This window comes from Bos mutus, chromosome 29, assembly GCF_027580195.1.
Source record: "Bos mutus isolate GX-2022 chromosome 29, NWIPB_WYAK_1.1, whole genome shotgun sequence".
Taxonomy (NCBI): Eukaryota; Metazoa; Chordata; class Mammalia; order Artiodactyla; family Bovidae; genus Bos; species Bos mutus.
Genome location: NC_091645.1, coordinates 16,764,846 through 16,790,541, shown reverse-complemented (window position 1 = coordinate 16,790,541; position 25,696 = coordinate 16,764,846). Strand labels below are relative to the sequence as shown.

The following is a 25,696-nucleotide window of genomic DNA, read 5'->3' as shown; positions in this document are numbered from 1 at the left end:
AAGCAAAAACAAAGTTCAAATTTATAATAACTAACTGGAAAGAGCTGTGTCATAAAGTACAAATAGACTTCCCGAAGCTATGTTTTGAGTGATAGGTTTTTTAAGATGGAAATTCTATTCAAAAGAAAATCTAGTATTAAATAACACATAATTTCTAAGTTAGAATGGTGCTGGTGTTGATAGTAGTAATGCTTTTTAAATGAGCATTTTATAGGAGGGAAATTGAAGTGTAGAGAGGTTCAGTAATTTGCCAAAAATCACTCATGTAAGTAAGAAGTAAAGCTTGATGTGCTGACTCCAGAGTCTAAGCTTTTAACTCCTGAGATAACGCCTAAACCACTTGCAGTTTCATATGTTCTATCGAAACGAAACATAAGGGGCCCTGGGTTCTCCCTCTGACTCTACCACTTACTAGCTATGTAAATCACTTCATCTCAGTGAAGGTTTTATAAAACGTCATCTTTATTTAAAAAAATGTAAAAATACAAATATTAAAAAATTAAGTATTTACACTTATAAAATAAGGACACAGGGCTATACTGTCTTAAGCTTTTTTCTACTTAGATACTCTACTGTTCTGTTCCATCAATTACTTGATATGATCTATTCATTATACTGAGAAATATAAGAGCAGTCAAAAAGGGAAGCACTAGAATCTTGTACCATTGATATATTACAGGTACAACATCAAGAAAAAAAAGACTCTTCGTGTTTAAATAGCTCTCCTTATTCTAAATGTTCTATGATACTCTGCCTATACCTTAAGTTGAGGCAGAACTTTCAAGTTCAACTTAGAGTTCTGACACTGGATATCCTTGATGGCCTTCAGCAATTCGCTCTACTTTTTCTTGGTTACGCACACGTTCGTGCTTAGTTGTGTCTGACTCTGTGTGACCCCATGGACTACAGCCCTCCAGGCTCCTTGGTATGTACAGGGAATAATATTTCTTCTCCTTTCCAGAAACTATTTCCAAGGTGCTATGAACTCTGAGAATCATGAACTCTGAGAATATTCCCTCTGGTTGTTCCCCCTCTTTGTTTCTAGCTGCTGGGACCTCTCTTATATGCTAATGAAGCCAACAGTGCATTTCAGAGGAGTTCATAATATTTTAACTAACGTCTTTAGATGTTTTGTAGGAGGGTTTTCAAGTTATTGAGTTTTTGACATACTGCTTAAGCAGCATTTGGTCATTTCAACAAAATTACTCAAGTTATCACTTTTGTGATGAGAAAACTGAAGCTTAACTACTCAGAGTTGTTGTGAAGATAATGAACTTCAGTATATGTAAAGTTTATCACTGTCTGATACATAGTAAATATTCAATAAATGGTGGATATTTTCCCTCCATCTAAGATCTTACTCATTAGATAGGAGCTGGATAACTTCTCTTAAGATCTGCCTGATTCTCTGTTTCCAGCACAGATTCCTCGAGATGCCCAATTTATTTCTTTCCTTATCTACTTAATTAAAAATTTTATCAATACACTTATGTCCAGAACTCTCCTGTACACTCCAGATCTGGACACTCAAACTGCCTACCTGACATCTACAAACGGACATCTGAATGGATCTCAATAATAATGTGACACCTCACGGGAATGAGCCTGTTACCACCCCATCTCTCTCTACAACCTGGCTGCTACTCCTTCCTCTGTCTCCATTTCCATAGCTATGTAAGTCAAAGGCTTTCAAGTCACTCTCTTTCTCTCTCACTCTCAGCAACTCCTGTTTGCTCTATCTTTAAAACCTATCCTGACTAGGACCATTTCTCTCCCCCTCCACTGTCACCATCCTGGTCTGTTGATGGCTTTATGTGTCAAGTTGGCTGGGCTGCAGTATCCAGATATTTGGTCAAATATTCAGGATATTTCTGAGAAGGTGTTTTTGGGATGAAGTTAACATTTAAATCAGTGGATCCTGACTAAAGAAGATACCCTCTCTAATAACATCTAGTTTGAAGGCCTTACTAGAGCAAAGAATGGCCTCCTCCAAGAAGGAAGGAATCTGCCAGCAGGCTGCTTTTGACTTGCTCTTCGCTGAGTCTCCAGCCTTCAGATTTTGAATTTGCCTAGTCTCTACAAATACGTGAACTAATTCCTTAAGATGTTCTTCTCCCACTTACCCATATAGCTAGTGCTCTTACTTTACTTTCTCGAGATCTTTACTCAAAAATCATCTCAGTGGGATCCTCCCCACCATGCTATCTACTATTTCTATCTCCTCATTCTTCCTATGTCATATCTTCTATCTCTTTTTTGGTTTCTCCCCCCTAAGTATTACTCATTTTCACAGATTATATGTTTCACATTTTTATCTTGTTTCTTGGCTATTATTATCTCCACCAGGAATGTAAGCTCAGTGAAGGCATGGAGTTTTATCTACTTTGTTCATTGCTTTAAAAGCAGTTTTTAGATGCTAGAACAATGCCTGGCATATAGTAAATATTCAATATACATTTAAGTAAAGAAAAAGTCTCCAAAGCCTTCACTTTTACTTCACTGTCCTTTGCTTCTCTACCACAGGGCTCTTGACTCTTCCCTCATTTGCTATTCCCACATTTGCTGCCTTGTTACTGGTTCAGGGTCAACAATTCATCACTTTTAACTTGTAGTCTGCAGGTCTAGGTTGCTACCTGATTCTCAGCTTGGTCCAGTGTGCCAAGTTTTTCTTATTTCCCTCCTCAAGGATAGGTTGGATTCTTTATTTTCTTAGAACAGAAACCTGCTAAGTTTAAGATGGCAAGAGAAAAATGATACTAACTACTTTGAGAGACAATCTTTTATTCTTCAGAGTACCAACCTTGTTTCCTTGATACACTGTAAATACCCTGAATACAAAGTTTTTAAAAATTTGTTTTAATTGGAGGATAATTACTTTATAATATCGCGATGGTTTTTGCCAAACATCAACACGAATTGGCCATAAGTATCCGTGTGTCCCCCCCAATCCTGAATCCCCTTCCCTATCCTATCCCTCTAGGTTGTCCAGAGCACCAGCTTTGGGTGCCTGGCTTCATGCACCAAACTCACACTGGTCATCTAATTTACATACGGTAATGCTGAATACTAAGTTTTATGTAAATTGTTTGTATTAGATATAAGAAGTTATTTGCTGTTTTTCCCATATCAAGTATGTGTTTAATAATAAACTGTGAAAAGAACAGCCTATCTGATTAATATGACTGGTTGACTAAACAACCAGTCCAATATCAAATGCTATATAATGGGATTACAGTGAAAATGAAGCAATAATGTATGTGCAGTATTTACAATATGGATTTTTAGGTTTTAAAAAATTGGCTTAAAAACAGTTCAGAATATATTTTCAGATTTTAGGCAGCAAAAGCAAAGAAAAAGAAAGAAGATTGAAATAGAGAAAAACGGAGAGGCAAACATTACATGTATCTTAAAAGCATATTTTTTAATCAAGCTAGATTTTGATTACTAAAGCATTAGTCTGAATTGCAGTAATACGGCTAATAATTACCATGTTCATTTATCTTGCTAAGATTTATTCATTTATTTATTAATTCAATATTGATTGTCAACTATGAACCAGACACAAGAACTATAACTATCATTAAAATACAAGTGTCCCTTGAGTCTAGGGAGTATGACAAGCAGATAAACAAACAAAAAATTTAATACATAATAAATTATGATAAATATGATGATAAATTATGAATAAAGTTCAGAGAAAGTATAATATCTACTTACATTAGAAAGTTGTTTTTTAGCATATGTTCTAATCTGTCCTTCTTAAAAAAACAGAAAAAAGAAAATTTAGTAAATGCAATTAGAGTCATTGCATGTAATTAACATAATCAGAGGGCTTTATCCACAAAACTAATTACCTTTTGGCCAGGAGCTAAGAATTTGTGACAGAGTTCAACATCTTTAGGACAATTTGAGAGAACTGTCATTGCTGTAGTCTTGAAGAGGCTCTCCATAACCTAAGAGAAATGATACAGAATTGTCTGACATGTTAAGTTTCATGAAAAAACCAGTTTAGGGCTCTGCAGGGACTATTCTCATGAGAAGAGTTGACTCATTGGAAAGGACTCTGATGCTGGGAGGGATTGGGGGCAGGAGGAGAAGGGGACGAGAGAGCATAAGATGGCTGGATGGCATCACTGACTCGATGGACGTGAGTCTGAGTGAACTCCGGGAGTTGGTGATGGACAGGGAGGCCTGGCGTGCTGCGATTCATGGGGTCACAAAAAGTCGGACACGACTGAGCAACTGAACTGAACTGAACTGAAAGCCATTAGGCCTCTTACTTTCTGAATATACTGCAGCAAGCTAATTCAGTTTCTAGACTGATTAAAAGAAACATCACAACTTCTTCTCAGAGTAGGAGGGGAAAAAAGAAAGAAAGAAAATGTCTGAAGTTTTTGTTAACAGTTTCAAAAGTAGTAATGAAGTGAGCTGTCAAATGAACAACTAAAACAAATTGATGCCTCAATTTCAGTCTACTTGCTTGTAGAATCAGAGCAATAACAGTACCTGTTTTACAGGACTGCTGTGAGAATTAAATGAGATAATACATGCAGAAGACTTAGCTCAGTGCCCAGTTCAGAGGAGCACACAACCAGCATCAGTTGTTGTGAAGAGTGGAACATTCTGAAAAGTGCTTCATTGAGTCACTGATAAATGAAAGTAAACTTTAAGATTATAGAAGCAATGAGATCTAGCTTCATCCAAATACATACATTTTTGCTTTGCTAAGGTATAAAGTAAAAATAATACAGATCAAATATGACACAAATCAGTATATAAGATTTCATTCTACCAGGGGTGTCTGTAAGTCTCTCAGGGGAAAAATTTGTTCTTAGAAGAAAAAAGTGACTGGAATGGAAAATATTTCTAAAATATTTTTAATCCAAACTAAAATTCTTCTTTTGAAGTCAATGAGATCATACTGTGGTTTCCAAATGTGTCCCCATAAAGAAATACATATTAAGTCCAGGTTGCCTCACCAGACAGTTGTCTCCCTTTCCTCTGTGAATCACCAGACACTCTATCAATGTTGCAAGTACAGTGGGGCTATATAAGTGTCTGAGTAATTTAATCAATCAGCTACAGGAAAGAATGTAATTATCAAATAACAACTAGTTAGACTTATGTACGTATATAAAATATTTGGGGCTTCCCTGGTGGCTCAGTTGGTAAAGAATTCACCTGCAATGTGGGAGACCTGGGTTTGGTCCCTAGGTTGGGAAGATCCCCTGGAGGAGGGCATAGCAACCTATTCCAGTAATCTTTCCTGGAGAATCCCCATGAACAGAGGAGTCTGGCTGGCTACAGTCCATGGGGTTGCAAAGAGTCGAACATGACTGAGCAACTAAACAATACACATAAAATATTTTATACTTCTCTTTATATTATTTTATATTATACATGTATTTTATAGAAAAGTAAGGAATAACTTGATGAAAGAAGAGCAAAAGGAGGCTAAAGATGTTTTACTTTGAGGCTATATCATCTTCAATCCAGCAGAGAGATAAAGAACTTACTAAGTAACTAAATGATTTATGAAGGGTTATATCTCTCAATCACTGAAAAAAGCCAATGTATTTTGGGAGGAAAAAACATATAAATTGGAGAGTATGCTTACACTATTGAGAGACAAAATACACCTATTTGCAAGATAAAGACTTTGCCACTAGGCTGGTAAAAGGGTATCTTTGATGAGCAGTATATTTCCCTTTGAAGAAGAAAACACTGGCTCTTCTAACATTGACTTTCAGACTATGTTTTATGAATATATTAAAGAAAACAAGAACTTAACTGAAGAGTTAACATAATCCTCAGAGGTTTTAAAAACTATATTATTCAATAGCACTGAAATATCAATAGTACTATTTAAGTGTTTATACTTCATAAGAGGAAAATATCCCTTGTTACAATACTGATTTAAGAGACTGCTCTTCATCAAGATAATAATTTCCACAGAATTCAATTTATCAAAGGGAGAAAATTAAAAGAAGCAGAAGATTACTTTGGGAAGAACATATTTTTTTTTCTTTTATCTTTTGGAAAAGGTTTATATTTCAATTAATCAAACTATTCAACAGTGTATATGCCCGGAGTATCACTCAGTAAAGTAGCAAATAATTAAGAATCAGTTACAGAATACGTAATTATAGAGCAAAGATTATAATGTTTAATTAATTCTAACATAACCATGTCTATTGTCTTTATGAACTTTCCCTCTGGTTTTATGTTGGGGCAGTGAAGAAGCAGGAGGTAAAAGGTGTGCTTCCATTCTCTACAATACTCTCATCGCTTGAGCCAAAGAATAATAAAGAACTGGGTGGTGAGCTAAAACTAAAAGGTGATTAAGGAATTTTACTGACTCCATGAGGCTCATATTCTGAATCCCTAAATCTGGAAAGGTGTTACTCAACAGTGTTACTATTAACATTTTTGGCCAGACAATTATCTGTTAGGGGGGAAGAGGCTGTGCACTGTCGATGTTCAACAGCATCCTTAGCCTTTACCCACAAGATGCCAGTAGCAACCAGTCTTCCCTATTCCTCCACCCACTCCCTGGTGTCTCTGGGGAACACTGCTCTAGAGAAATCAAGGAGAGACAGTAAAGGAGTATATGTAATATGTATATGTGGGGTGTGGCCAGAACACCCGCTCAGGACCAAGATCTTCATCTGCTGGGAATATTAACTGCTGATGTTTCATAGTTGGGTCCTTCTTCAGCAACTGCCCAGACCAAGAGTGCTGTCTTACCCACCCAAAGTTACAACTTGTCCCAGGTTATCTTGTGTCCAATGACTGGCTAACATCGGGAGGCACTTGCTTTCCCATGGGACAACCATGAAGGGCAATTCTAGCTTCCAAGGTCCTCACAGAATTGGCAAAGGCCTCTTTGTGTAAACACAAAGTGTTTGAGGCAAAGGCCTCAAAGTGTAAACACATCACACTTCAACTTTGGTTCTGTTCAGTAGTGCTGTCTTCCTTTCCTTTCCAGATATTTCTCTAGAGAGCATTCCCCAGTACCATCTACACACAAATCTCTGCTTTAGAGTTTATTTACTAGGAAATCCAACTTAGGATAATAAAATTGTGACTCCATTCTGTTAAGAGGAAAAGGTAGTATTTCTGTTTTAAGTGGCATTGGGTCATTTACTGGGTGAGTAAGAGTAGAAATGCAGGTCAGGAAGCAACAGTTAGAGCTGGACATGGAACAATGGACTGGTTCCAAATTGGTAAAGGAGTACGTCAAGGCTGTATATTGTCACCCTGCTTATTTAACTTATATGCAGAGTACATCATGAGAAATGCTGGGCTGGAAGAAGCACAAGCTGGAATCAGATTGCCGGGAGAAATACCAATAACCTCAGATATGCAGATGACACCACCCTTATGGCAGAAAGTGAAGAGGAACTAAAAAGCCTCTTGATGAAAGTGAAAGTAGAGAGTGAAAAAGTTGGGTTAAAGCTCAACATTCAGAAAATAAAGATCATGGCATCTGGTCCCATCACTTCATGGGAAATAGATGGAGAAACAGTAGAAACAGTGTCAGACTTTATTTTGGGGGGCTCCAAAATCACTGCAGATGGTGACTGCAGCCATGAAATTAAAAGACGCTTACTCCTTGGAAGAAAAGTTATGACCAACCTAGATAGCATATTAAAAAGCAGAGACATTACTTTGCCAACAAAGGTTCGTCTAGTCAAGGCTATGGTTTTTCCAGTGGTCATGTATGGATGTGAGAGTTGGACTGTGAAGAAAGCTGAGCGCCGAAGAATTGATGCTTTTGAACTGTGGTGTTGGAGAAGACTCTTGAGAATCCAAGGGACTCTGCAAGGAAATCCAACCAGTCCATTCTGAAGGAGATCAGCCCTGGGTGTTCTTTGGAAGGAATGATGCTAAAGCTGAAACTCCAGTATTTTGGCCACCTCATGCGAAGAGTTGACTCATTGGAAAAGACTCTGATGCTGGGAAGGATTGGGGGCAGAAGGAGAAAGGGACAACAGAGGATGAGATGGCTGGATGGCATCACTGACTCGATGGACGTGAGTCTGAGTGAACTCTGGGAGTTGGTGATGGACAGGGAGGACTGGTGTGCTGCAATTCATGGGGTCACAAAGAGTCGGACACGACTGAGCGACTGAACTGAACTGAACTGAAGAGGAGAAATGAATAGAAGAATTGATACAAATTTCTAAAATAAACATATTGTAATTAGAAAATCAAACTAAGATATTAACCAAAATGGTAATGGAGAGAGAATTCATAGTAACAGTTAACAAATTCTGGGTACTTACTAAGTATCAGGAACTATCCTAAGTGCCTTATAATATTATCTGCCTAATCCTATGCTGCGATTCATGGGGTTGCAATGAGTCGGACACAAATGAGCGACTGATCTGATCTGAATCCTATGAACTACCCCATGAAGTAGGTATTATTATTCCCATTTTCTGAATGAAGAAATTGAGGCTCAGAGAAATTAAGTCCCATGTGTAAGGTCACACAGTCAGTAAGTGACGGAGCTAAGAATCAAATCCTGGCCCATCCAACTCCAGAGCTATGGTCTCTCTATTGATTATGGCCACAGCCTCCTGAAAAGTCTCCCATCCCTGTTTTTATCTCCTCCTAAATCATTCTTCATCATGCTGCTAGACAGATATTTCTAAACTGTAACTCTGACCATGGCCTTTCCTCACTAGGAACTCTCTCTCCTTACCTTTTGTATTAAGTTCAAATCCCTCAGCATGGCATTTAAATACAAACTCTATCATGATCTGACTCTTGACCATCTCTCCAGCTTCATTCCTGTTCCAGAGTTCTGGCAGCTCCTGTGGATGCTTTCTCATATTATAGCTATAGGCATGTTTCTCTAACTATAAAGATGCTTTGTTTATTTGCTTAGCAAATACCAAAAGCTACTATTTACTAAGCCTGCTTTATGCAGACCCCATACTTAGTGCTTTACACTATATACAGTCTCTCATTTGTTGTTGTTGTTTTACTTGGTGACTACTAAGTTGTGTGTGACTCTTTGCGACCCCATGGACTATAGCCCACCAGACTTCTCCTCCATGGGATTTTCCAGGCAAGAATACTGGCGTGGGTTGCCATTTCCTTCTCCAGGAGATCTTCCTGACCAAGGGATGGAACCCACATCTCCTTCATTGGCAGACAGATTCTTTACTACTGAGCCACCACTGAAGCCCACTCTTTCATTTACTTCTCACAATAAACTAATAAAATAGCTACTATTTTTCTCATTTTACAGGGCGGAAGCTAAAGATCACTATGGTTAGGTAACATAGCAAAGTTAATGGCAGCGTTTGGACATGAACTGAAATCGGTATGATTCCTGTAGTTTAAACTATTACACTAACAGCATTCAGTAGATGTTTATTAAATTAAGTAGTTCTCTATCTTCTTCATTCTGTGAACACCTGTAAGGCACAAATGTCCGAGGTAAAAATGTATACAGAAGCATTTTAATGTCACAGATGTCTGATATTTAGAAACTATTTTAAAACTTGAGTACCTACCTGCATGAGATCTTGAAGGCTCTCCAGAAAAGAAATCTCTGCTTCTACCATATAGAACTCTGCCAGGTGCCTCCGGCTCTGAGAATTCTCTGCTCGGAATGTTGGACCAAAGGTAAACACTTGAGTAAAAGCTCTGCAATTCAAGATTAACAGTATAAAAATAGGATTTATATGATTAATTCTAAGTTTTAAAAAATTCAGTGAATGCTTAAGGAAAAAAAAGTTTTGTGCCTCTGTCTCATCCACAAATCCACACATATTAGCTGTTATATTTCTTTAATGGGTGATAATAATAGTTTCATTAAAAATGTTACATTTATAGAAACCATTTTATCCCAAAGGAATTTGCAAATGTTTTACAAACCCTACAGCTTACTAAATATAGACTTATAACCACTTCTGGGTGCACTCCACTGCAGCTGCCTTAAACAGCAGACAAGTACATTTCACAGCAGTTGAGAACAAAGTCAAAGACAAATACCATAGCCCAAGAAGCCACACAGAGAATCTAGATAGCAACAGTTAAAATCAGAATTTCATGTGGATGAGGTGAGTCAAGCATTTTCTAAATATGTGAAAAAGGAATATCAGATATGCGTGGCAACTTGCCTTGTTAGGCTTACTCAAGTCCTTTACGCCCACTCAAGAGTTTTATTCAGTGTTGAATGACCCCTGACATTTGAGGGGTGGGGTGGATTTTGAAGAACTGTCTATTTTAACTGTGGTTTTCAAGAACCACTATAGCTCAACAACATACATGGAAAAAAATTATTTTTTTTATGTCCTGCAGAGAAGTGGTCATGATACCTTCATTCTGTAATATTTATAGTGCCCTTCATATATGAAAAAGGTTAACAACTGGGACTAGATCAAGCATGTATGAACAAATGAGTATTTCATGAGGCCATGTAATCTTTGAATTGTAAGGTTTGGCTGGAGCAAAACAAGAGATTTGGGGCTCCTTAGCTGTTATCCTGAACACTCTTCATTTGTCTGTCATCAGTCAGATAACATTAAGATCAGAAAATAGTACAGAAAACAAATGGGTTATAGATATCAGGGTTTTTGTTTTGTTCTTTAAGTAAAAATACTCTAGAAAATTAAACAGTAAAACAATAATACTGGAAATTATGAGATTTATTTTTTCTTTCAAAGGTCATTTCAGCTAAGGCCTAGTTGGTAAGAAGCTTAGGAATTTATGTTTTGGTTCTACAGTTACCTTCCCAAGACCACAATCATTTAACCTCTGTGAATCCTAGTTTCTCACGGAAAAACAAACAGTAAAAACTCAAAATTACTACAGTAACCTCTCCCAAGATTCAGATCCAGACTTGCCTACTAGAATGTTTCTGAAAACACTGACCCTACTTTGTCCAAAATGAAAACTGTTCCCCAAAACAAGAGAAAAATAAAATAGTGAACAATCCTGGTTTTCCTTTCACATTTTCCCCAGTTCTATTAATCTCAGTTAACCCACCTCATCACCCAAACCAGATCCCCATCTCCCTCACTGCTCACACGTTTCCTGTCACATAATTTCAACTGTTCACACCTAGGAAAACTCTTGCAAATCTAGAGACTATCCCTTCCCCCTCCCCAAATGCTTGTTTATTTGCTTGGCTGTGCCGGGTCTCAGCTGTAGCACATGGGATCTTCAATCGGATCTTTGTTGTGGCATGCAGGGGCTTTTAGTTGCAGCATGTGGGATCTAGTTTCCTGACAAGGGATCGAACCCGGCCCCCCCCAGCACTGGCAGCACGGAGTCCCAGCCACTAGACCACCAGGGTAGTCCCTCGAGACTCTTATTTCCACAGATGCCATCTTAGTGTCATCTCTTGTGTCTGGCTCCTGCCTTTCTTTCACCAGTCCCAAGTTTTCAAATTCAAATCTGACTATATATCAGCCCTAATTTAAAAACCTTCAACGGCTGCCCCCTGCTCAACGGTTAAAATTCAAACTCCTAACTTGGACCGGACCTTCCTTGCCAAAGCCTTTCCTCCAACACACTGAGGACACTCTCCTTACATGCCCTGCATGCCTTAAGGCCTTTTCACTGGCTATCTTCTGTCTGTAGTGCCCATCCCCTGTTCCTCCCTCTCTAATGGCAAATCTCCATCCTTCAAGAATTGACTTAAATGTCACTTTTTCTTACCATATGTCCCCAACTTTATTGTTTCCTCCTTTATATGACTAACATTTTGTTTATGTATTTATTATATAAAATGTATCACTTAGAAATATAATTATGCATTTTGTATCCTTTCCCCTCAAGAAACTGTGAAATATCCTAGAGCAGGAATAATGTTTTATTCATTTTTGCATCTCCAGTGTCTATGATAAAACAGGTGCTCTAGTTGAATGAATGAGCAATGATGATGATGACAGGCCTCCTCAGCTGTGAACTGGAAAAGCACAACATTCTCACAAACAGTAACATTACAAATAATGCACAGGAAAATACTTAGATGTATTTTACCATGGCTGTCACACAATAACTAAAATGGATCAGAAAATGTAGGTCTGTCCCAACAATAAATTAAAAAATTACAGGGCCATGAGTTTCCAATATATGCCTATGCAATCTCTCGCAAGGCTGGCAACAGTATATCTAAATAAATAAAGTGACATTTTTTCTGACACTGTATCACAAGAAATTGCATATACAGATGTGCACTAATGACAAAGGATATTCTACTGAGATTTTCCAGGGCATAAAAAGAAACTCCATGGTACAGCAGAAATTTACTTTGAAGGCTCTAAGAAAGACTTCTAAGAGATGGACAGCTATCCTGAAATACAAGGAAGGCCAATGGGATTGCTGTTCAGAAGTGACACATTATATATCAAGGTACTAGATACAGAGAAAACAGTGATTTCTGAAAGTACTACAGATTCAAGTCACAAGGGCATCTGCTTCTCACATGGACAGGGAACTCTAAGATGAGCAGTGTCAGTGATTTTTAACAATGGTTAACGATTTTCTCTCGCAATAAATATAGCGGTGCTTCCGAGGTGGCTCAGTGGTAAAGAATCCACGTGCCAATGCAGGAGATGCGGGTTCCATCCCTGGGTCAGGAAGATCCCCTGGAGAAGGAAATGGCAAACCACTCTAGTATTCTTGCCTGAAGAATCCCATGGACAGAAGAGATTCTTGTGCTACATGACTCTCGCAAAACAGTCAGACACAACTTAGCAACTAAACAACATAAAATATAGAAGAAGATCGGGGATTTTTATTTTGGTAAGGATCAGATTCTAATTGTGGTGCCCAAAAGTTAAGAGTTTCTCTAATAGAGTAAGTAAAAATCAATGGTCATGGTGCTTCCTCTGAATTATCAGAAAGATAAAATGAGCTGGAATGCATGCTGAAAATTTCCCTAATTTTGCATCTAGTCTTTAAGCAGATAAATGTTTAAATAATTCAGTAAAGATCACCCTATGTAAGCATCCAGTGTTTTTTTAAAATTAATTTATTTTTTAACTGAAAGATAATTGGTTTATAGAATTTTGTTGTTTTCTGTCAAACACATGGGAGTGACAGTGGTCACTGTTAGCAAGTGCTCCTTGTGGACCAACCATTAGTTGTGAGAACCGTATAGTTAACTCCTTTATCATTAACTAAATATATATATTGTTACTTCTATTTTCCAGGCAAAGAAACTGAAGTTCAGAGAGGTTAGGAAACTTCCCCCAAAGTCATCGAGTCATAGCCTAATAAGTGGTGGAGGCCAGATTCAAATCTAGATCTGACTCTTAATGATCATAGCCTTAATTATGATATTAAATTAATGATGCTCATAGCCAAACATGGACAAACCCAGGAAACAGGAGAGAAAAGTTTGTAATATGTGCCTGCCCCTGATCCCCTTTCTCAAAGATAGCTAGGGTGAGTGGTTTGGTTTATTGTGAATAGCTTATTTATGTGTTAAAATCTTAGCTCTCTAAAATAGGTTGCCCTCATGCAAATAATGAGAAGATAAATTTTAATCAGTATTTTGTAACTTTCAGCAGGTCATTCAGCCTTTCTGGTCTTCAAATTCTTACATGAGTGGGAGATAGGGGCAATTTGGCATTCTCTAGTATCTTTTACAATAATTTTGTTTCTAGGTCCCTGTGAAATTGCCACGTTTTAAATTTATGCTGATTTCCTTTTTTTTTCTCTACCTTCCACACACATGCAAGTGGTTTGCAGCAAGGCTTGGCCCAAGCAATAGTTAAAATAAGATCTGAGAACAAGGCCATTTCTAAAATAAGATACAAAACCAGGTGAAAGGCCAATACTGCTGTGAGAAGAAACTAGCAGAAAAAACACTCAGCACTAAGAATCATTCTTGTGCCAAATTATGGAGAGAGGAAAGCTATATAAGGAAAGTCCATGAGCTTGGAGTTGATATTTAAGATAACAAAAGTACACTGAATACACATCAACTAAGATAGCTACAAAAACAGCTTTTTAAAAATAAAAAGTAAAGTTACCAAAAATAGATTCTACAAAGGTTATTTTCTCCCTTGTGTGGAATTTTATGAAGCCCTAAATTGGCAAGTGGATTATTATAAAACAGTCACTGATTGCTTGGCCATTTATTCCTCTGGCCCTAAAATTTAAGAGCTAATCTTTTCAAAGAAAAGAGGAATTTCTGTTGTTTTTAGCTGAGAAGAACTCATCTCTTAGCATAAAAGGGATCAGCAACTTTCCCTAAGGCCACCCACTTCAAACCTTCTATCACTTCTCAACTTCATTCAGGAAATGTTCATTGAACTCAAGTGAACTCAAAGACATCTTTAAACAGGCTTTTAAAACAATCTTTCTCAAGTGGTATTACCATCATCCAGAAAACAATCAACTATTTTGCTACTGCTTTGTATCCATTGGGTTAGCAATTCTGTGACATATTTGTCATTCACTGCTTCTACATGCCTAACAGAGTGGACACCAGGCACCTCCTTTTCAGCTTTCCCCTTTCCTCTATCTTGCAATAATACACTTGGTGGAAGGGTTTATAAAGAGATGGAGCTCTCACCACTTCATTAATTCTTATCAAGACATCCTAGCAAGGAGGCACTCTAAAATCTAAAAATGTCTTTATCATTATTGCTAAACATTTCTGCAAAATTAATTTTATTATGTCCTGTTGTAATTGTTTACTCATTAAGTTGTGTCTGACTCTTGGGACCCCATGGACTGTAACCCACCAGGCTCCTCTGTCCATGGGATTTACTAAGCAAGAATACTGGAGTGGGTTGCTATTTCCTTCTCTAGGGGATCTTTCCAACCCAAGTATCAAACACATATCTCCTGTATTGGTAGGCGGGTTCTCTACCACTGAACTACTAATATGTCCTAAGTATCTGATTTAGAACTGAATTTGAAGTCCAAGAAAATTTAATCTTAATTGTAGGATGAGAGTCAAAGTTTGATAGAGCCTGACAACAGACTTGCTAAAGGGAATGAAGAGTTGCCTCCTCTGATGAGCATGTGAACTGGGGGAGGGACATTCAGCAAAGGGAATACAAATCACACAGGTCCTGAGGTAGGAGACAGCCTGACATCTTTAAAGACAGAAGTAGGCCAGCAGCAAGATGAATGGTAAGAGATGAGGTCAAAGAGGTAGGAAGGGATCAGGATCAGAACACAGAGGGTGGTCCTTGTAAGCCACTATAAGGAGAGTCTGGATTTTATTTACTACTCCTTGAAATATCTAACATTGTATTTTTCTGTTTTTCTGACCTCCATCTCTGCCTCCTTCTACATTCTACACTAGCTGTTCAACAAACACCGCTCACTCACTTCAGTTGTGTCTGACTCTGTGCGACCCCGTAGACAGCAGCCCACCAGGCTCCCCGGTCTCTGGGATTCTCCAGGCAAGAACACTGGAGTGGGTTGCCATTTCCTTCTCCAATGCATGAAAGAGAAAAGTGAAGGTGAAGTCGCTCAGTCGTGTCCGACTCTCAGCGACTCCATGGACCGCAGCCTTCGAGGCTCCTCCGTCCATGGGATTTTCCAGGCAAGAGTACTAGCACTCTTCAAACTTAGTCCGAGAACCTCTTCTTTTCCCCCTGTATACATTTTCCCTAAATGACCTCACCTCAGTCATTTAATTAATTTTCAATTAATTACTTGTTGGCACACACAATTCACCAATTTGTATCTCTGGCCCAGACTTCTCTAAGCTCTAGAAGCACACATTCAGCTCTACTCAATCTTTCACTTGTCTGAAATAGAACTCATGCCTTCCTGACCCCTCACACTGGCTTCAGTCTTCTTCCAAGTTTCTAGGTCTATCCTCCCATTAGGTACACCATGTACTACTATTCACAGAGTCTTTCAAATTTTTTTAAAAATGACATATATGGATGTGACTATTTGCTTAATGTCCATCTTTTTCACTAGACTGTAAATTTCATGAGTGACCTTATCCATTTTTTGATTCATTACAATATAACCAGTTCTTAACTCAGTGCACAACACACAGCAGATAATCAAAACGTGTCAAATAACTCATTTTTTATAAAATACACTGATGCCCATAGTCTGAATCTTTGAAACAGCACTGGGATGGGGGTGAGGACAGAGGAGCAAGAAGAGGAAGACATTAAACAGAATATCAATTACTAAGCAAAAAATTCTGCTATGCCCTGAAATAATTTTTCATAGAAGGCACTAGGAGATGAAAGAATCAGTTTTTTGAAAAGACTCCCCACATGTTAGTTTTCGTTCTATAGGTAACAAGTACACTTTTGAAAAGTACCGTATCAGAAGAACTTCTCTAATTAGCAAAGATTTTACTTTTTGAGAAACTAAAATATAACCACACCAAAAAAAATTTCCCTAAGTCTTTTTCTATGTAAATGGAGAAGCACTTGACGTTCTGGCTTTTGCCGGAGTGGATACCAACAAGTTAAAACAATTATTGTCATTTCATCATTCCTGCAATGATGGACTTTTCAGAGGATGGACTATATTTAGAAAATAGCATGTTTCTCCAGGATCAAATTTTGCTATTTTTTTTTTTTTGCTACTTAATTTTTTAAATTGAAGGATAATTGCTTTACAGAATTTTGTTGTTTTCTGTCAAATATCAACAAGAATCAGCCATAGGTACACCCATATCCCCTCCCTCCTGAACCTCCTTCCCTATCCTGAGTCATACAGCAAATCCCCACTGGCTATCTGTTTTACACATGGTCATGTAAGTTTCCATGTGACTCTCTCCGTATATCCCACCCTCTCCCTCCTCCCTTCCCCCCAGGTCCAAAGGTCTGTTCTCTCCATTGCTGCCCTGCAAATAAATTCATCAATACCATCTTTCTAGGTTCCATATATATGTGTCAGTATACAAAATCTATATTTCTCAGCATTTCTGATTACTTCACTTTGTATAATAGGCTCTAGGTTTGTCCATCTCATTAGAAATGACTCAAATACATTCCTTTTTATAGCTGAGCAATATTCCATTGTATATATGTACTACAGCTTCTTTATCCATTCATCTGTTGATGGACATCTAGGCTGCTTCCATGTTCTAGCTATTGTAAATAGTGCTGTAATTGACACTGGGGTACATGAGTCTTTTTCAATTTTGGTTTCCTCAGGGTATATGCCTTGGGGTAGCATTTCTGGGTCATATGATGGTTTTATTCCTAGTTTTTAAAGGAATCTCCGTATCATCTTTCATAGTGGCTGTATCAATTTGCATTCCCGCCAGCAATGCAAGAGGATTCCCTTTTTCTCCACACTGTATCCAGCATTTACTGTTTGTGGACTTTCTCATAATGGCTATTCTGACTGGTGTGAGGTGGTCTCACATTGTAGTTTTCATTTGCATTTCTCTAATAATGAGTGATGTTGAGCATCTTTTCATGTGTTTATTAGCCATCTGTATGTCTTCTTTGGAGAAATGTTTGTTTAGATCTTTGAGAAAATAAAGTTGACAAACCATTAGCCAGACTCATGGAGAAAAAAAGGGAGAAAAATCAAATCAACAAAATTAGAAATGAAAAAGGAGAGGTTACAACAGACAACACAGAAATACAAAGAATCATAAGAATATTATGAGCAACTATATGCTAATAAAATGGACTACCTAAAGGAAATGTACAGATTCTTAGAAAGAATTCTAAGACTGAACCAGGAAGAAATAGAAATTATGAACAAGCCAATTACAAACACTGAAATCAAATCTGTGATCAAAAATCTCTCAAAAAACAAAAGCCCAGGACCAGATGGCCTCACAGGCGAATTCTATCAGACATTTAGAGAAGAGCTAGTGCCTATTTTTCTGAAACTCTTCACAAAAATTGCAGAGGAAGGAACACTGCCAAAGTTATTCTATGAGTCTACCATGACCCTGATACTTAAACCAGGCAAAGACACCCACAAAAAAGAAAATTACATGCCAGTATCACTGATGAACACAGATGCAAAAATCTTCAACAAAATTCTAGCAAACAGAATTCAACAACACATTAAAAAGCTCATTCACCATAATCAAATCAGGTTTATTCCAGCGATGCAAGGATTCTTCAATACACACAAATCAATCAGTGTGATATACCATATTAACAAATTGAAAGATAAAAATTATATGATCATCTCAATAGATGCAGAAAAAGCCTTTGACAAAATTTAGCACCCATTTATGATAAAAATGCCTCAAAAAATGGGTAAAGAAGGAACCTACCTCAACAGACTAAAGACTATATATGATAAGCCCACAGCAAATATTATTCTCAATAGTGAAAAACTAAAACATTCCCTTTAAGATCAGGAACAAGACAAGGATGTCCACTTTTACCACTATTATTCATGATAGTTTTGGAAGTCCTAGCTACAGCAATTAGAGAAGAAAAAGAAATAAAGGGAACCCAGATCGGAAAAGAAGTACAACTCTCACTGTTTGCAGATGACATGATACTACACATAGAAAACCCAAAAGAAACTATCAGAAAATTACTAGAGCTAATCAGTGTAAAAAGTCGCAGGATACAAGGTCAATACACAGAAATCACTTGCATTTCTATAACCCAACAACGAAAAATCAGAAAGAAAAATTAAGGAATCAATCCCACTTACCACTGCAAGAAAAAATAAAATATCTAGGAATAAACCTCGTAAGTAGACAAAAGAACAGTTTATGGAAAATCATAAGACACTGATCAAAGGAATCAAAGATGATATCAACAGATGGAGAGATATTCCATGTTCCTGGGTAGGAAGAATCAATATTGTGAAAAGGACTATACTACCAAATGTAATCCACAGATTCAGCACGATCCCTATCAAATAACCAATGGCATTTTTCACAGAACTAGAACAAAAAATTTCACAATTCAAATGGAAACACAGAAGTCTCTGAATAGCCAAAGCAGTCTTGAGAAAGAAGAATGGAGCTGGAGAAATCAATCTTCCTAAGCTCAAGCTATACTACAAAGCTACAGTCATCAAGGCAGTATGGTACTTGCTAATTGCTTTAACTGTGTATTTGTCCTCACATTTTCAACGAGATACTACAACCATCTTTTCAAAAAAGGTATACATTTTGTCAAATGCATCTATTCGTGCCTAGATTATCCCTCCTGTAATCTCCCATGTTTAGTAGTCCTTGTACTGAGAGAATATACGAGAACTTTAGGTACATGCACCACATAGTATTTACATGTTATTTAAGTCTATGAAGATTCAAAGGCTACCTTTTCTGAAATCTTATACTATAGCGGAAGATGAGTCATTGTGACACTGAACTGTCAACAATGTCCTGAGCTCAAGTCCTGTACTGATGAGCCTTACTTTTTAAAGGTCATATAGTAATTAATCCAAAGCCTGTAATCCAAAGACCTAAACTGAAATTCTGGCTGCTGCTGCTGCTAAGTCGCTTCAGTCGTGTCCGACTCTGTGCGACCCCATAGACGGCAGCCCACCAGGCTCCCCCATCCCTTGGATTCTCCAGGCAAGAACTCTGGAGTGGGTTGCCATTTCCTTCTCCAATGCATGAAAGTAAAAAGTGAAAGTTAAGTCGCTCAGTCGTGTCTGACTCTTCATGACCCCATGGACTGCAGCCCACCAGACTCCTCCGTCCATGGGACTTTCCAGGCAAGAGTACTGGAGTGGGGTGCCATTGCCTTCTCTGAAATCCTGGCTACTCTGCTTATGAACTAGCCAGGTTAACTTCTTTGAGATTGAATTTTTCCATGTGACAATGAAGTTAAGTATACATTTGTGATGAGACTACTATAAAGATGAAATGAAACAAAATATGAATAAAGCTTAATGTAATGTAAACTTAATGTAGTATTAATTAATGTAATTAATATGGTAAGTGGTTCAACAAACGGGTTAAGACTATTTTTTGGTCTCTTTCTGTTTATGTCTCCTTTCTTTCCAAAGGTCTATCGTTCTCATTTCGTTGGTCTCAAAATCTCTTTATAACTTTCAATCAGTGCAAAAGAGATTTTGCTTATGTAGGCTATGTCTACCAATATTTACTATTAAAACTGAGAAATTTTAAAACATTGTTCACTTAAAAACAAACGATACACCCATCATGTCATAAAAACATCTTTTTAATAAAACTTTATAAGAGGAGTGGCATTGTTTTATATTTTTGTAAATTTTCTTCATATCTGGCTTAATAGAAGACAGCTGGATTCTCATATCTGCTTATGCATTCAATCATTGTGTTATCATAACTGGAAAACTCAATGTATACTCACGAAAGAATAAAAATGAAAAGAACAAATACTGGCTTAGTATTATTATGAAAATAGTTTTCATTTCAAAGGACTTTCTGAAAGGGTCCTGGGCAGGGGGCAGACAAAACTTTGAGACCCATCACATTAGGCAATGATTCTTAATAAGCAGTATTAATTCTGGGCTCTACCTGTGGAGACTTACATTCAGAAAATCTAAGAAGAGTTCTGGCCATGAGTATATTTTGAAGTTCTACATGTAATTACTATGTGAACTCCTGATTAAGCATTGCTGCTGCTGCTGCTAAATCGCGTCAGTCGTGTCTGACTCTGTGCGACCCCATAGATGGAAGCCCACCAGGCTCCCCTGTCCCTGGGATTCTCCAGGCAAGAACACTGGAGTGGGTTGCCATTTCCTTCTCCAATGCATGAAAGTGAAAAGTGAAAGTGAAGTCGGTCAGTCCTGTCCGACTCTTAGCGACCCAATGAACTGCAGCCTACCAGGCTCCTCGGTCCATGGGATTTTCCAGGCAAGAGTACTGGAGTGGGCTGCCATTGCCTTCTCCATATTAAGCACTACTACCCTAAAAAATAGTTAAGATCACTAATCAATGTATTTTTAAAAAAGTTTGATAGCTATCATTCTTTAAATGGATATAATATATGCTGGTGAGGATGGAGGGAACTCCTTGTACATGCTGATGGGAATGTAAAATCGTGCACTTACTGTGAAAAAGTCTGGTGATCCCATAAAAAGTTAAAAATAGAATTATCATATGATCCAGCATTTCCACTCTGGAGTATGAACACCAAAGAAATGAAAATAAGTGATCAAAAAAACCCCTCCCTGTATGTTAGTCACTCAGTTGTGTCTGACTCTTTTTGACCCCATGGTCTTGTCAGGCTCCTCTGTCCATGGAATTCTCCAGGCAAGAATACTGAAGTGGGTTGTCATTCCCTTCTCCAGGAGATCTTCCTGACCCAGGGATCAAACCCAGGTCTCCTGAACTACAGGCAGATTCTTTACCATCTGAGCTACCAGGGAAGCCCTCTCTGTGTGGATGTTCAAAACAGCATTTTTCACAATAGTCAAAAAATAGAAACAATTCAAATGTTCATCAAAGAATTAACAGATAAATGCTGCTGCTGCTGCTGCTGGTGCTAAGTCGCTTGAGTCATGTCCAACTCTGTGTGACCCCATAGATGGCAGCCCAGGTTCCCCCATCCCTGGGATTCTCCAGGCAAGAACACTGGAGTGGGTTGCCATTTCCGTCTCCAATAATGGATAAATGAGATATGGTACATTTATATGATGGAATATTATTCAGTCATGAAGAGAAACAAAGTACTAATATATCCTACAATATGAATGAACCTTGGAAACATGATGTTAAATGAAAGAAGACAAATACGAAAGACCACATATGGTATAATTTCCTTTCTGTGAAATATCCAGACTAGGCAAATGCAGAGAAACAGAAAGCAGAAGAGTGGCAGCCAGAGCTGGGAGAAGAGGGAACGGTAAACGACTGCCTCATCGGTATGTGGTTTCCTTTTGGGGTGATAATAATGTTCTGGAACTGTATAGTGGTGTTAGTTATAGAGTATCACTAAAAGTAAATTTCAGGTTATATGTATTGAATTCTATCACAATAGAATTTTTAAAAAGAAACTAACTGTCCAATAGGCACTTTACACATGTTTTATTTCATTCTTGCTTCTCTATGAGGCAGGTGATTTCACTTTATTTACAATGGAAGAAACTGAAGCTTAGACAAGTTAAGTAATGAGCGCAGAGCAGCACAGCAAAGGTAGTTTTAGCCAGAGCAATTTGGCTCCACAGCCCACTTTCTGCTGAGCTGTGTGTGTGCACTCTTCAAAACTAACAAAGTGTAGCACAGACGATCAATGGTCCCACAACCCCACAAAATGTGCTACAAAAAGAAGTTTTGTACCTTTAATGTCACCGTTACTTGAGTGGAATTTGCCCCTCTATACAAGGTCATTTCATTCCTGGTTGCTGTTTTCGAAATACCTTTCTTCTTCCACTTGCTATCTCTGCATTTGCCACTTCCTACCATTTACAGCTCCTTTTGTCTCTCTTAGGTGTTACCTACAGCTCCTCCTTAGTGGAAAGGGGAGTCATTTATAAGCTTTGATGGTCAATCAGGATACTTTTTCATTCCATTTTAGGTTACAGAAAAGGATAACATGTAACACTATAACACGATAACACTGTGGGTCCTAAAAGGTTGAACTTGAGTTAAAACGAAGCTTTGTTAGAAATGCTTAAATGATCTACAGCAATAGTTTTATTACTTTAGCACACATTAGAATCATGGAGGGTTTGTTATCACACAGTTTGCTGGACCCCACACTCAGAATTTCTGCTTCAGTAGGTCCGAGGGTAGGCCTGAGACAACTTATAGGTGATGTTGATGCCCCTGGTCCAAGGGTAACACTTGGAGAGCCAATGATCTAGAGTGGTTCTCAATCTTGGCTGCATAGAATAACCTATGGTACTTCAAAAAACAATGTTGATGCCCAGAAAAACCAATTAAATCTGTTTATCTTGGAACTTGCACTAAAATCTGATGCATCTGTATTTAAAAAAAATCTTCTTAGATGCTATAACCACTGATCTAGACCTTCTAATTGTTAATTATGATTGAAGGTAAAAGGTACAAATAATACTCTTGTGGTTTCACAAAAAGGGTATGGTTTGTATGAAAGCTAGGGGACTACTACGAATAAAATATTTCTAATATTCTTGACAGATTCCTAATCAGAGCTTGGTATATGAACATAAAAGCACAAAGGGACCATGGCACACTAGGAATAGAGGCAAGATCCTTTCAAAGGAGCACTCAGCCTATAGAAATAATGCAGAAACATCTTGATTTCTCTGCATCCATTTTCCCCGAATCGGAACATGAGGAAAGAGGTCAGTGGAGGACAGAGTTACTGGATATTCTTCTGAATCTGTTCAAACGCCCAGTCATACATATTCTGTTTATCCCACATCTCCTACTCTACCAAGGGCTTCCCCAGTGGCTCAGAGGGTAAAGAAACCATCTGTAATGCAGAAGACACAGGACGTGTGGGCTTGATTACTGGGTTGAGAAGATCTGGAGGAGGAAATGGCAACCCACTTCAGTATTCTTGCCTGGGAAATCCCATGGACAGAGGAGCCTGGCCGGCTGTAGTCCATGGGGTCACAAAGAGCTGGACATGACTGAGCATGAGCACGATGCTGCCCTGCCATACCAGGCCTCTTTCCCCCTCTTCTGATAAAATAACTCTCTGAAAGGCATTGATAACTTTAGAATTATTCAATAAACTATGCTTCCACCTTCTGTTAACATTCCATCTATATAAAGATGCATAACTCTCAGTATCAGGCTTTTCTGGGCTCTTTACTCAAAATGAGTAAATTTAAGCCATTTTATTCATCATCTTCTGAATTAGAGAATGAATGAATTGTTCTCCAGTGGTCGTGGCTCCCTGAGAAAGAATATCCAAAACTGATACACAATGAAAGGGACACAGCCTTCATCTTTTGATTTGGCTTCACTGATAAATATGTCTGTAAAAGCCACAATGAAACCGTGAGTGCTGCACAGAAACTAAAAAGAAATATTCTTAATGGTATATTAATAGATCATGGAGTGATCTACACAAAAGGTAGAGACTTTGGATTGAACTATCTGAGCAGTTGTTTTCAAATTCCCAATTCATACCTAACTCTTTAACAGCTCTCTATAAAATCCATTATCAAATCAAACACATATTTTGGCTACAGGTGAGCATGCATGAAAGTTTTTGAGATACTTCTTTGTATGTTGTTCCTTTTGTTTAGTTGCTAAGTCATGTCTGACTCTCTTGTGAGCCCATGGATTGTCACCCACTCTTCTGTCCATGGGATTTTCCAGGCAAGGATACTGGAGTGGGTTGCCATTTCCGTCTCCAGGGAATCTTCCTGACCCAGGGATGACACCCACATTTCCTGCATTGACAGAAGGGTTCTTTATCACTGAGCTATCCGGGAAGCCCACTTTCTTGTAAAGTAGTCCCACTATCTGCCTAGAGTTCAAATGTTTTCACTGAATCTCACACTACACTGTCTGAAGAAGAATCAGGAGGAAAGTACAGAATAGTCACCCAGTTGAAGACACTAAGAAAAGTCACTTAACGATGTTTCAGAAAAAAAAAACAACTTTAGGTTTTTATCTTTACTTCCCAATCTCCATAATTCATCAGTACTAAATCAGCTTCTTAAGGGTGAAAAAAGGATGGCTCAGGTTTTGTACATTCTCCAAATTGTACGTTTATGTGGCACTTCAGTTTACTATCCTATGAACCTATCTCAAGTGCAAAACATACATTTTATTTTTTCAGTGTAGGGATGTACTATGGGAGATCAAGTGGGGGTTGACATCAGGATAAATAAAAATATGAACATCAACCAGTATATGTTACTAAGCTTGTTACCAATTTCTACTGCAAGAAAGAAGCAAAATGCATGGCTGAGTTTCTTTATAAGCAATTTCACCTAGAGCAGCAAAGATGAAGTTTCCCTTTATTTTGTAGAAAAGGAAGTAAATTTAATTTGATAAAGTAAAATACAAAGAAATGTTTCAGTAGTTTTCATGTGCATAGTTTACAGGTGAATTTTTAAAATTTTAATTTTTCTTAAAAGACACTAAATTTCTGAACTCATACAAAGAAGAAGTCATACCAACACCAAGGGAATGAAATGAAAATGAAATTCTGCTTTCATATAACGAGGTTACTTTAAAATATCTAAACAGATCCAACATAATATTACCCCAAGTTTGTTAATGCATATTCTCTTGGGTGACTTTTTTCCCACCAACTAGAATAGATTGATGAAATAAATTAAAATTACAGGTACAATTCAAGCCCACAGATCATATCAGCCAAGAAGAAAAAGATACTGCAGCCTAGAGTCTAGCTATGTGTCCTTTATCTTATAGTCGTCATTATCTACCATGAAATCATATTCATTTATTTCTTCAACAAATATGTATTAGGCTACTGACCAATATGGGCTTCCCTGGGGGTTCAGTGGTAAATAATCTGCCTGCCAATGTAGGAGACACAGGTTCAAACCCTGGGTTGGGAAGATCCCCTGGAGAAGGAAATGGCAACCCACTCCAGTATTCCTGCCTAGGAAATCCCAAGGACAGAGGAGCTTGATGGGTTACACTCCACAGGGTCACAGAAGAATCAGAGAGTTAGTGACTAAACAACAACTAATCACTATGGAAAATATAGACATAAATTGGACATGGCCTTTCAGTTCAGTTCAGTCCCTCAGTCGTGTCTGACTCTTTGTGAGCCCATGAACTGCAGCACGCCAGGCCTCCCTGTCCATCACCAACTCTCGGAGTTCACTCAGACTCACGTCCATCGAGTCAGTGATGCCATCCAGCCATCTCATCCTCTGTCGTCCCCTT

The 25,696-nt window shown here is 38.0% G+C and overlaps 1 protein-coding gene across 4 annotated transcripts in view; it reads right to left on the bottom strand.

The window, feature by feature from the left end:
- Positions 1–25,696, bottom strand: part of NARS2 (asparaginyl-tRNA synthetase 2, mitochondrial) — a 136,014-nt gene that overhangs the window by 19,074 nt on the left and 91,244 nt on the right. For 2 of the 4 annotated variants that reach the window (XM_070364973.1, XM_070364971.1), the window contains exons 7-9: positions 9,531–9,663; positions 3,855–3,953; positions 3,718–3,758 (exon numbers count right to left, since the gene is read on the bottom strand). In XM_070364973.1, coding sequence (XP_070221074.1) covers positions 3,718–3,758; positions 3,855–3,953; positions 9,531–9,663 — 273 coding nt within the window. The remainder of the gene's footprint in view (positions 1–3,717; positions 3,759–3,854; positions 3,954–9,530; positions 9,664–25,696) is intronic. The other 2 variants (XM_005908039.3, XM_070364972.1) reach the window with 1 other exon arrangement.